Here is a 12,788-nt window from a genome sequence, read left to right as displayed (position 1 = left end):
CTATTGAGCACATGAAAAAGCTGCTGAATAATACTGAATATTAAATTAACACAAGGCAGATAGATTGTAGTAGGTAGTAGATTGTGTACAGTAGTTTTCTCAATAAGTTTTGATGATAATTGTTGATTATTTAAAAGCCTTAGAAATTTGCGTATAAAATATGATAGAGTAGGCTTTAAAGGGTTAGAGTCTTCTAACTTCAACATCAAAAGTCTAAGAGGCTTCGATGTTTGTTAGTGATCAGTCTGTGTTCCTGCAGGGCATCTTCGCCAGATCTTCCATACAGCGGCAAGTTAACATTAAACCGTAAAAGCAGCAGTCAGCTGGACCTGATCCCAGGAACAGGCGCTGCCTCTGAGCGAATACGTCACCAGCGTAGCTACTCCGTACCCAAGCGCTTTGGCGAGCCTGAGCGTTCCTCCGAGGTTCCCCGGAGTGCCACCTTGGATCGCATCCACCATCATCAGAGCAATATCTCCAAGCTCAGATCCCTCTCCTCGTCATCTTCCAGAGACAACGTGGTCTCCACCGACCCAGCCAACGCCAACCATCCACGCAACCTGCTGGCCACCATCTTTTGGGCAGTGGTGTCACTCATGGAGTCCGACTTTGAATTCGAGTATCAGATGTCCCTCAGGTTGTTAGGGAAGCTGCTAGGCCACATTTCATTGGATAAGCAGGAATACAGAGACAAGCTGGAGAAGATCCAGATCCAGCTGAAATGGAAGGAGTTCTCCGGGCTTCAGCAGCTGCTTCTGAAGGGCTTCACCTCTGCAAACACCACAGAACTCACCTTGGAGGTTTTCAGCCAGCTCACGCCCGTCTCACGCCTACCTGTGGTGGACACCTCACAAGCCATTGGTAGAATTTCGATTACCAGCTAAATATACCTTTCTAACATAATTCTCCATTACCGTATTTTCGGACTATAAGTCGCACCTGAGTATAAGTTGCATCAGTCCCAAAATACGTCATGATGAGGAAAAAAAACATATATAAGTCGCACTGGACTATAAGTCACATTTATTTAGAACCAAGAACCAAGAGAAAACATTACTGTCTACAGCCACGAGAGGGTGCTCTATGTCTTCAGAGTAGACTACAGGAGCACTGAGCAGCATCTCTGGCAGCATAGAGCGCCCTCTGGCGGCCGTAGACGGTAATGTTTTCTATTGGTTCATTTCTCTTGGTTTATTTCTCTCGGTTCATGTCAAATTAATTTTGATAAATAAGTCGCACCTGACTATAAGTCGCAGGACCAGTCAAACTATGAAAAAAAGTGCGACTTATAGTACGGAAAATACGGTAATCTACCAGAATTTATGATCATTACTTATTTCAAGTGGGATTCTGAAAACAAATCTGCTATTACCTTTCAGGTTTCCCACTGAACGTGCTCTGCCTCATCCCCCATCTTGTGTTACACTTTGACTCACCTACTCCATTCTGCAAGGACGTGGCTGAGAGAATTTCCCAGGTCTGTTCTTGCTACCTCAACCACACTATAAATGCACTTTTATAGCTAGTCAGACAATCTGCATCACATCTGTTTGCTGAAAATCCCTCATTTTGATTTACAGGTTTGCCTTGAGGAAAAAAACTCCAAGCTGTCCAACCTTGCCCATGTGATGACCCTGTACAAAACGCACTCCTATACCCGGGACTACTTCTCTTGGGTCAATGTGGTGTGCCGCTACCTCCATGAAGCATTCAGTGACAGCACGCTCAGCATGGTTACTTACATGGCGGAGGTAGGGAGATCACAAATAAAAGTTCATCTTACAACATTTGAAATTTTAATGAAAAAAGTATGATAAACCAGACGAGAATGTAAACGTACACACACTTTGTGTTCAGGAACGCTTTCTAATACTTTCTGTGTTTTGTCAACAGTTGTTGGAGAAAGGATTACCCAGCATGCAACAGACTCTTCTGCTAATCATCTATAGTCTACTGAGTCACATGGATCTGAGTGCTATTCAAGCCAAACTCTTCAACGTGGAGGTTCTAACAACCATAGAGAAGTTTGTTCAGGTGTGACTCCTTTCATTTATTTATGCAATTTGTTCCACAACTTTAATTCAAATTTAGTCATTCACATATGCTGTTTGCCAAAATGACCTACAATGCAATGTTATTTTATATACTATTATATACAAATAATTACATTTTTATATAATATTGTAATATTTATGAATGTTTGGAATGAGCTTTAATTAGCATTTTCAGTGATTATCATTTAAATTCAGTTTGTGATTTTTATGCATTGATAATTTGATTATCAAACATTTTTAACCTTTCTGTTTAGCTTTATCTTTTCCCGTTTTTGACATTTTAATACATTAAATTCAACCTATTTTATTTCAGTTAGTGGTAAAAACATCATTCCTCATTTTTTAAGCTGAAGTTTTTCATTTAATATTTATATTATTTTTAATTTAATTGTATTCATATTTATTAACCTTTAAATGTAATGTCTTTTATATAAGAAAACCATTTTTAATAGTTCAACTTTTAGTTAACAATAACACTGTTACAGTGCATTACAAAAAATGCACAATTTGCATTGTGTATTGATTGCAAGATAATGGTAATTGAAATATAGCTAAATAAAATCAGGATCCAATTAAGAATCGAGAACTTATGAATCTGAATTAAAATAGAAAAAATAGAATCCTTCAAGGACACACCACATAAAGACTAATCAGTAATAATTTAACACTCGGTAGCTTTTCACACAATATTTATTCTGGGCGCTTCTAAAATTATCCTCAACGATCGCATCTAACTGGCTCATATCGTTCAGCCTAAATTTGCTCATGACATAATAGTGTTTTATAGCATTTCTACTGTAAACTTCAAGCTGTCTTACATCCTTAGTAATACCACTGGTTTTCCATCTCTCACCCCTTCCTTCGGAGGGAGAAAAAAGCTAGAGAATTAAAAAACACGACCTTGTGCCAGGGCTATAAATCCAAAGGCACACCCAGCAGCAGTCTATAAACAGTCAGTCCTATTCGCTGCTGTCCACATTACTGAGGCCTTCAGTGTGGCCTCACAGCAAAGACACTCCTCTGAACTACTGCTTCTCTCTCTGCGCTCCATGTTTATCTCGGCAGAAGAAGAGACAGCTACTGCTCTTGAAGATGGATTGACTGTATGTAATGCTTTGGGAGGTGAGCAAGTTTCTGAATGTGTCCTTTGAGAATAACTTGGTTCTGTTTTGTCTTTGTTTCTGTGACTTCAGACTGCACACTGGAAGGAGGCCTTGAACATATTAAAGCTGGTGGTCTCCCGCTCAGCTAGTCTGGTTTCGCCTTCGTCCCCGCAGAGTAACGCATCCACTGTGGATGTCGGGCGTGTTTGGGACACACCCTCCAAAGCCCTGCCTGGAAAGACCCTTGACTTTCACTTTGACATTTCAGAGGTATGACATGACTGTATCTATTTCCTTTTCTTTGTTGTCATTAAACAGAACCAGCCAAAAGTTTGGACACTGAATTTATGTTACTCATGATCTATAATACCCTGAGGCTTATACAGAAATGCTTGAAATCAGTAGTGTAGCAGCCAAAGACTATCCAGCGTGCATGTAAACTGCTTCAGTACTGTTTAAAAACCTTCCCAGTTGGTTGGTTGAGATGATGAGTGTGCAGCTGGAATGAGGTGAAAGGGTGGTAGCTTTGGTGGTAAGTCAAATGTTAAAATGCTTTTAAACATTTTTTTGCTCACTATGTAATTTCCATACTTCCTTTTGCTGTCTTTTATTAGCTGATTTATATTATATTATATTATTTAATTTATATAGTACTTAAATGCATAACACAGGAAAAAATTAAGAATGAAAAAATACTAAATATTATTTTATTATTAGATATTATTTTATCATTTGCCTTTGAAGGAGCTAAAATGGTTTTAAACATTCAATTTTTGGTACCTACCATTTGCTTTATTTTATAAGTAAATAATAATAAAAAAATATATATTATATTATATTATATTATATTATATTATATTATATTATAAAGTGTTATTGAATTTATATAGTACACTTAAATGCATAACACAGGAAAAAATTAAGACTGAAAAAATTCTAAATATTATTTTTATTATTAGATATTATTTTATCATTTGCCTTTGAAGGAGCTAAAATGGTTTTAAACATTCCATTTTTGGTACCTACCATTTGCTTTATTTTATAAGTAGATTTAAAAATAATATTATATTATATTATATTATATTATATTATCCATTTATATAAGTACTTTTAAATGCACAACACAGAAAAAAACTGAATAAAACACTAAATATTATTTTTATTATTAAACTTTTCTCATTTAAAAAATATTTTCTCATGTAAAAATTATTGTTATGAAATATAATTTTTTTTTTTTAATTGGTGGTGTACATTGGGTTAGTGAAGCTGAGATGGTGCATAGTGTGCAAACGTGATAGGATTGATCCTCGATAGGATTGTCTACTTTGTAGTTTGTAGTCATTCTTTTTTTTTTACATTCTGTCCTCTGTGTTAGTTTTTTTTTTTTTTTCATTATTATTGTACAGTAGCATTTGTAACAAACTCTGAAGGTTAGGTTTTCTGTTTAAAACTTATTGGAAACATGAACAACCCGGCCTTTTAAAAGTGTGGGAACCTAACAGGGAGCTATTTGTGTAGTGCATGAATTCCAGGAAATGATGTCAATCCGGCTGTGGCGCTTTGCATCCAGAGTGGAGAGAGCTGAACAGCCCTTCTAGAGTCTCAAAGCAGACTCCTCTGCCCTCTGTCAAATACCTCTGGGATGTATTTAGCCTCTAGCAAGTGGGCAAGACAGTAGGAAAAAACCTCAAAACTGGCAGGGAACTCAAAACATGCCCCATTCCATCCCAGCAGAAAGGATTTCACAGGAATTAAGGGCAGGTGAGCTCAATAAGGGAAATCCTGACATTCCCCCAAGCTTTTGTTTGGCTCACTTTATTGAAGTTCTGTTTTTCAAAGCTCTGCTAGGAAACGCAGAGGAGAAGGACCATTGAGAATAGACAGCCAGTTTTTCCAGCAGGTTCTAAATTGTTGGTCAGGATCTAAGGCAACTTGATGTTAGCGAAGGGAATGCGCCAGAAAGAAGACTTTTGGGCTGAGGGCCACAAGCTCATGACATGAAAAGAAAAGAGCAGATGTGAAATCCCTGGGCTTAATGGTGTGTGACATTGTGTGTGTTTTAGACACCGGTGATTGGCCGGCGATATGTCGAGCTTCACGGTTCTCCAAGACAAGATGGGAAGGACGGAGGAGGGGTTACTGTGACACGCAGTACCTCCTCTACATCCTCAGGCTCCTACCAAAACAACCACGTGCTGGTGCCTGTCAGCTGGAAACGACCACAGTCTTCACAAGTAAGCACTCACAAATACACTCTTTGAAAGAATTTAAATATGCATTTCTGTATCTCCTATATTGCAGTGTTTTAATTTATTATTTTATTTAAATGTAATTTTTATCAATTACATTAAATTCTTTTTTTGTCATTTTATTGTTATATGTTTATTTATTTTATACTTAATTAATTAATTATTTAATTAATGTTTTTTTATTTACACTTAAAGCTGCGGTAGGGAACTTTTGACGCTCTAGCGGTTAATAAACAGAACTGCTTGCGTCTTGCGGAAGAACATCGTAGCCAGAACTACTTCTCTCTGTTTATGTCTATGAAGAATCACAAAGGTACTGGGTTACTCCGCCGCGGTACCCCCGAAGCAATCTAAAATAGTCCGAATATAAACACTTATTATAGGTGCACCCTAGTGATTCAGGAGAAGCTAAAAACACGGTTTGGAAAATGGATTCATGGTGTACTCGCTTATTATATACATTTCTCTACATTTTGAACACAAAGTTACGGATCGCAGCTCTGATTGGTTGATTTCTTACCGGGAGCGGTCTGTAACTGCAAATGGCAATAGGACCACTGGGAGGAGCCAGAGGAGCTTGATTTTTTCACAGATTATCTGTCTCATATTCTACTGTCAGGACATAATGACAGGTTTAACAAATATGTAAAAAATATATTCTTACAAAAGTTACCTACTGCAGCTTTAATTAAAAAAAAAAATATATATATATATATATATATATATATATGTTTATTTTTTATTTTTTTTATTTCTCTCCCAATTTAGAAAAGAACTCGTGAGAAGCTGGTGAATGTTTTAACTTTGTGTGGCCAAGAAGTTGGACTCACCAAAAACCCATCTGTAAGTGACGTATATATGTTATCCATCCAGTATGAAATATTTAAACATATGTCAGGAATCATTCTTAAGCACTTCCTACAGGTGATTTTCTCATCCTGTGGGGAACTGGACCTGATTGAGCACCAGCCCAGTCTGGTGTCCTCTGAGGACGGCACACGGGACACAGAAAACATGGATGACACCACTTCAGAACAGCAGTCCCGTGTATTCAGAGACTTTGACTTCCTGGATGTGGAACTGGAAGATGGAGAGGTGAGAAGATATAAAAAAAACCCCAAAATGATCACTTGCCTCTTGTAAAATCATTTGAATTTCAAATTACTTGGGCTATCTTTGTTTTGACTTCAGTAAAGTAGACCTTTGGGCAAAGCAGTGCTGAGCATTAAACTTTTGCAAAACTTTTTCAAAGTATCAGTCAGAAATAAACTGTTGCACTGTTTGCGCAATACTACTGTAACTTTTTTTTTAACTCTTTGTAATACGTTCTCCTCTCCTTGTTTATGTCTGTGCCATCAAGGAGATGCAGGTAAGCACAGGAATCCACCAGTGTTGTGCAAGATGATTTTGTGTTTTTCACAGGCTGTGCATTGAAATGCATGTCTATAACTCTCCCTGGAATCATCTTTTTTTAAAAGCAATTTCAAAATACAATGGCACATCAAAACAGATTAAGTTAATTTAGATTGGACAGATGAAATTCTAACCTAAATTATTATTTATGTATCTGTTTTTTATTTATATTTTGTATTTTTTTATCTGGGGTCTATACATTTTTTTTAACAGTTTGAAAGAGAAAGTAAAGGCATTTAAAAAGTTATAACAGATATTAATATCAAATAAATGATGTTGTTTTGAGTACAAAGTATCTCGTTTTCAACAATGATAATAATAACAAATATTTATAGATCACCAATATTTATTGAATGATTTCTAAAGGATTGTGTGACAGGAATATTTCAGCTTTGCCACAGCAATCACAAGAAATAAATTAACTTTGAAAACTGTTTGATTTTGATTCATATTTTATACTGTATTTTTGGTCAAAGCAATGCAGCTTCTGTGAGCATAAAGGCCCATTCACACCAAGCACGATAACTATAAAGATAACGGTGGAATCATTTTCAGAACGATTTTTTCCAGCTGATGAACGATACAAACATTGACAGCCAATCAGAATCCATCTTACTGTAACAAGCTCGAGAATTTAAAGCGGCAGACGCACGTTCGTGATATCGTTTGCTGGTGTGGATGCTAATATTGTTATCTTTATAGTAATCTTTATAGTTATTGTTCTTGGAGTGAATGGGGCTTAAGAGACTTCTTTCTAAAATCGTACTGACCCCAAACTTTTGAACTGTAGTGTGTTTTAGAAAATGTTCAAATTACGTAATTGGTGGGTAGCATCTGTAAATGTTTAGTCACTCCTTATGTGGGTTTTATTATATTTCAATATGTTTGTATTTTAATAGCTTGGCCATCTCTAGATTGCATTCCTTTGAAATCATTAGAGTCAGTTCATTTAGGTCATTCCCCAAATTTGCTGAAGCTTCCATGCCACAGAGACTTAAAAGGGCAGATTCAGCCTTTTAAATAAATTCTCTCTTGTGGATAAATTTGATGAGTCATGAGTCACTGTAACAGTAGCAAAGACTTTTTGCTTCTTTGCCATTTTTGTTTTGGTCAAGTATGATTATGAAAGAAAATAATTAAAGTAGTGCAGTAAAAGCGACTTTTTGAGTTCAGTGTTTAAGAGAGCTGCCAAAGGAAAGCATTTTCTAAACTGCAGAACTGGATCTGTGAAGGAATGTGGATGTTGTCTCTCGACTGATGTCAAGGCATGTGGCTGCACTGATAACTTGAGCCTTCAGGCACTTCATTATTTACTCTACAAGAACGAGAATGTTTAGAAATGTGTTCCTGTATTGTGGTTTCCTTTCAACCTTTATACATGGAGAGATATCCTTATATAACAATCTCACAGACTGAGCACCTTCACACATACAGCATGCTGTAGCCTATGAATGTGTGTGTTTTGAAGTCTGGTTGTGTGCCATATACCAATTCGGAGGACTCTTTATTTCTCTGACAGGGTGAGACAGTTGACAGCTTCAACTGGGGTGCGCGGAGGCGCTCCATTGACAGTCTGGACCAGGCTGAAGTCCAACCAATGGAGGAGGACAGCCAGCTCTCAGGAAGCTCACCAAGTCTGTGTCCGATCGTCCATGATGATTCTGACGAGTCTTCTGAGGAAGAGTCCCTCACAGCCAGCCAGATCCTCTCAGCCTCACAACTAGTAATGTTGCATTTTTGTTAATTTTTTTGTACACTTTTGACTCAATGGGATAAAACAGGATAGATATTCATTGGGAAATATTGTATTTTATCTATTAGGATTTAATTGGATTATGATAAGAGGTATTTTTTTACTATCCTGTTTTATAGAAATGTCTATGTCTAATTACACTCTCTTAAATCACTTATTTCAGAACGTCAGCCTGTCTTCTACTGAGGAACTAAACCCCATGGACTCCCCTCCCGTCTCCTTTGACAGCACTCAAGCTGACCAAATTCCTCTTTCCACCCCAACGCCCAGCTTTGAGATCTCACTACCCGAGGGCTCGAACCATCGGGTGAATAAGAGTTTCAAAATGGCTGATTTTTGGGGGCAGACACATTCCTATTGCACTTCTGTTCTGGAGTTTTTCCGTTAACATGGTTGAAAACGAAATCTCTTTCTGTGCTTGGTTAATCTGTCTGGCTCTGCTTTTATCACTGGTAGATTTTAGTGAGTAGTTTGCTGATACTATTTTCCTGTTACATGCTTATTTAGGATGGGGGCATTAGATTAGAGGGGCATAAAAAGTCATTCTTGCTCTTCAAAAGCATCAAAAACCATTTCTCTGATAACCGCTTTTCATCTTCGAGGCCTACCAGAGTCTCAGATAAGCCACAAGGGCAATGTGTATGGCTTCTGTCTGGGTGGCAAGGCTATAACATCACTCACATGCTAAATGCTAGGGGTGCAAATAAAGTGTACCCATTGCCTGTGGCCAGAAACATGAGACCAGACCAATCAGATATTGGTCCTCCAATTTTTAAAGGTCTCTTAATATATCTGAATTTGAAATGTTTGAAAAAATGTTTTATTAAAAAGCACTAAAAAGAAAAACGATTCTCAACATAAAGAGTTTTAATTTTGAAAGGTCAGTGAATATTTATTTATAAATAAATGCATTGTTTTGTGTTTTCTTATTTAAATGTTTATTTATATTAATTTATTTTAAAATAATACATGTATTATAATTTTTTTTAATAATACACAGTTGGTTGACCATTTTATTTTTTTATTTTATTTTTTCCCCTTAGCCACCCATATTCAAATAAATGTAATAATTAAATCAGTGTTTTAATAGAAATGTTAAATACATTTTTAATAATATTCGACAATAAAAAACGTTTTGCTGTTGGTAAATTATGGAGCCTACATTTGGAGGAATAACTTGTGTATTTTAGCCCAAAAAGTTAACTTTATTTTCGTTTAATTACCGTAATGATTAATCAGTCTGTCACTAATACTATCTTTATCATCCGAGAATGGGAAATTCAGCCACACAATTAGATCTTTTCTTAATATAATATTTTCACAATAGATGTTTTCGTTGCCATAAATACTTATTGCTTCTTGTGAATCCTACTCGAAACTAGATTGAGGATTCAGCTGAAGAAGAAGAAGAAGAAGCCATTGTTAATGAGAACGATATCTCACTCTGCATCTGCGAGTCGCCGCCTGCCTTTAGTTGTTCTGACATCCTAACAGCAGACACACCCCAGAAGAAAAACAACTTCTTTACTGACAACGAGACAAGCTGTGTACCCAGGTACTGTTAGCTTCAGACTCTCAACATACATTAGTCTGTCTGGAAAAGTCAGACTGAGCTCAAGTTTCTCATAGCTGATGTTTGAACTTTTTTTCCCTCACCACATAATTCTATCCCTCGCTTCCTCCAGTGGGTTCGGAGACCCGCAGAGCTCTGTGGTGCAGGCAGAAGAGGAAAAGGAAGAGCTGTTGCTAGAGTCCCGTTCCTCCCCTCCGCCTTCTCCCTTTTTCTCCGCCATCCTGGCCGCCTTCCAGCCGACTGTGTGCGATGATGCCGAGGAGGCTTGGCGCAATCATCTTAACCAGTTGGTGGCAGACACGGATGGTTCCTGTGCGGTTTACACCTTCCAAGTCTTCTCCTCACTCTTTCAGGTAACTCATAGAGATACAGTAGGTTATCACTGGTCCTTATTATATTGATTTAGGCTTCAACAAAGATCATTAAGTGAATGAATCAACTGATACTTTTCTAAAATCCCAAGTGTTGCATGCTGTATTATTGATGTCAGATGATGTCGATTTTATTAATTAACTTGGATTTTCTTTGGTTCATCACACAAAGCTGACAACTCAGTAGTGCCAAAGTTTTAGAAGAAATGGCTTTGATTATATTCTTTTGTTACTGACAACATTCTGGTCTGGGACAAATTAAAGAGGATGTATTGTTTCTGACCTCCAGAGTATACAGAGTAAGTTCTGCACCCTGACTTGTGACGCTGCTGGTTATCTTGGCGATGGCCTTCATGGAATCGGAGCAAAGTTTGTAAAGTCATCCCAGATGCTGACATCTTGCTCCGAATGCCCCACGTTGTTTGTCGATGCAGACACAGTGAGTTTCAAGTTTGAATATAAATCATGTCAATGCTATATGCAGTATACAAACTAGTAAATAACCAGCCTTAGTGTTATATTCAATGTCTCGTTCAATGTGTATTGTGTGCAGTTTATTTTCTCTTAAATATGTGTTTCAGATTGTGTCTTATGGGCTGTTGGAGAAGATGAAGTTTAGTGTGTTAGAGTTGCAGGAGTATCTAGAGACCTACAACAACAAAAAGGAGGCAGTCAAATCAGTATGTACAATAAAGCATAATTCATTTCTTACTGACCCCAAAGCTTGTTCTGTTCAACTCACTGTTATGCCTGTGACTCTTCCAGTGGCTACGCAACTGCAAGGCCAGTTTCCCCAAATGCACTGGAGATGGAGTGATCACCTATCAGCCCGCTGAAACAGAGGAGAAGGTATGAAACCTCAGCTGGATAGTCAGCCATTCCAGAGAAAACTAAGGAATAAAGGATATGTATAAAGGAATGTCATTATAACTGAAGTACATGATCAAACTGGAGCTTTAACTAACAGTTCTGCTGTCTAACACTTGATGCAATCCTAAAACTACAGTGTGGCAGGTTACCACAAATAGTGCATATGTTTCTGTCATTCTTTATTCCCTTGTGAAAAAAGAAAAAAATAGTACTTCTGTGTCAATATTTTAGTATGGCAGCATTGTCTAGTGATTGAATGCCACTGTAATGTCTATGTCAATGTACTTCTTATATTTTCTGCATTTCGATTGTTCTGTGATAGCTCTGTGAGTGACATCTCTTTTCTATCTGTCTGCTCTTTAACTTTAAAGGCATAGTTCACCCGGAAAATTTAAATTACCCCATGATTTACTTGCCCTCATTTGACTTTTTTTTTTTTTTTTTTTTACGAATACAGTAGGAGTTATATAAAAAAATGTCCTGGGTCTTCCAAACTTCATAATGTCAGTGAATAGTGATCTAGATTTTGAAGCAAAAAAGTGCATAAATCCATCATAGAAAGTGCTCCACATGAGGATTTTGATTAAAGCCAAGTGGAGACTGGTTTTCCTTTGCTGTAAGCAAAACTTGGTTCTTGTGAGACTAGCATATTCTCACTGGAGCTTACGCTACACCTACTGTACGTCCTACATTATCCGCTGGAACACCACTCTCTTGTGAATGTGCGTAGGACAGTTAGAAGAAGCTAGAGATTACAGTTTGTAAAGTTTTTAATATGGGTATTATTCTTAGACAAATGCATTACACTCCGAAGGTCTTTATTCACCAACTTTTGCTACAAAATCTCAAACTCTATTCACTAGCATTATAAAGCCTGGAAGAGCCAAGACTTTTTTATAACTCCAACTGTATTCATCTGAAGGGAGAAAGTCATATACCTAAGATGGCTTGAGGGTGAGTTAAAATGTATAATTTTTATATTTTGGTGAACTATCCCTTTAAGCCTGTGCTGTGTTGATTCACAACAGCGCCCCCTAGTCTTATGTTTGATAAAAGGGTCTTTTTATACTGGGCTTTGAAGAAGTTGAAAAAGTTTATTTCTCTAAAATTTAACCTAAAGTATTCATACTTTCTAGCGTTCAAGTCATAACCAGTTAAAGCAATAACAAAGGCATATGGTACCAATTTTTTTTTTTTTTTTTTTTACCCAGCACAGTCCCTGTGCAAAAATAAAAATAAAGAGGGCGTAGTTGTAACCCTTTTTCTTTCAGTGATTGTCTATTCATTTTTTCTGCTCATGCATGATGGAGCCATTGCTCATGCTTTATATTGCATGTGCCACTGTGCTGCATGATTTCACACTATATTCAAAACTTCTCTTCCTTCTTCACTTCTCACCTTT

General features: G+C 37.1%; 1 protein-coding gene across 4 annotated transcripts in view; it reads left to right on the top strand.

The window, feature by feature from the left end:
- The window catches only part of LOC113114798 (protein furry homolog), a 54,921-nt gene that overhangs the window by 40,101 nt on the left and 2,032 nt on the right, over positions 1-12,788 (top strand). For 3 of the 4 annotated variants that reach the window (XM_026281827.1, XM_026281828.1, XM_026281829.1), the window contains 16 exons: positions 260-861; positions 1,380-1,477; positions 1,581-1,751; positions 1,894-2,034; positions 3,248-3,427; positions 5,221-5,391; positions 6,175-6,249; positions 6,331-6,501; positions 6,767-6,775; positions 8,339-8,542; positions 8,736-8,879; positions 9,955-10,127; positions 10,258-10,498; positions 10,806-10,955; positions 11,098-11,196; positions 11,282-11,365. In XM_026281827.1, coding sequence (XP_026137612.1) covers positions 260-861; positions 1,380-1,477; positions 1,581-1,751; positions 1,894-2,034; positions 3,248-3,427; positions 5,221-5,391; positions 6,175-6,249; positions 6,331-6,501; positions 6,767-6,775; positions 8,339-8,542; positions 8,736-8,879; positions 9,955-10,127; positions 10,258-10,498; positions 10,806-10,955; positions 11,098-11,196; positions 11,282-11,365 — 2,713 coding nt within the window. The remainder of the gene's footprint in view (positions 1-259; positions 862-1,379; positions 1,478-1,580; positions 1,752-1,893; positions 2,035-3,247; positions 3,428-5,220; positions 5,392-6,174; positions 6,250-6,330; positions 6,502-6,766; positions 6,776-8,338; positions 8,543-8,735; positions 8,880-9,954; positions 10,128-10,257; positions 10,499-10,805; positions 10,956-11,097; positions 11,197-11,281; positions 11,366-12,788) is intronic. The other variant, XM_026281830.1, reaches the window with a different exon arrangement.

The sequence above is a fragment of the Carassius auratus genome, chromosome 15, assembly GCF_003368295.1.
Source record: "Carassius auratus strain Wakin chromosome 15, ASM336829v1, whole genome shotgun sequence".
Taxonomy (NCBI): domain Eukaryota; kingdom Metazoa; phylum Chordata; class Actinopteri; order Cypriniformes; family Cyprinidae; genus Carassius; species Carassius auratus.
Note: the sequence above shows the minus strand (reverse complement) of the source record. Positions and strands in the feature narration are given on the sequence as shown.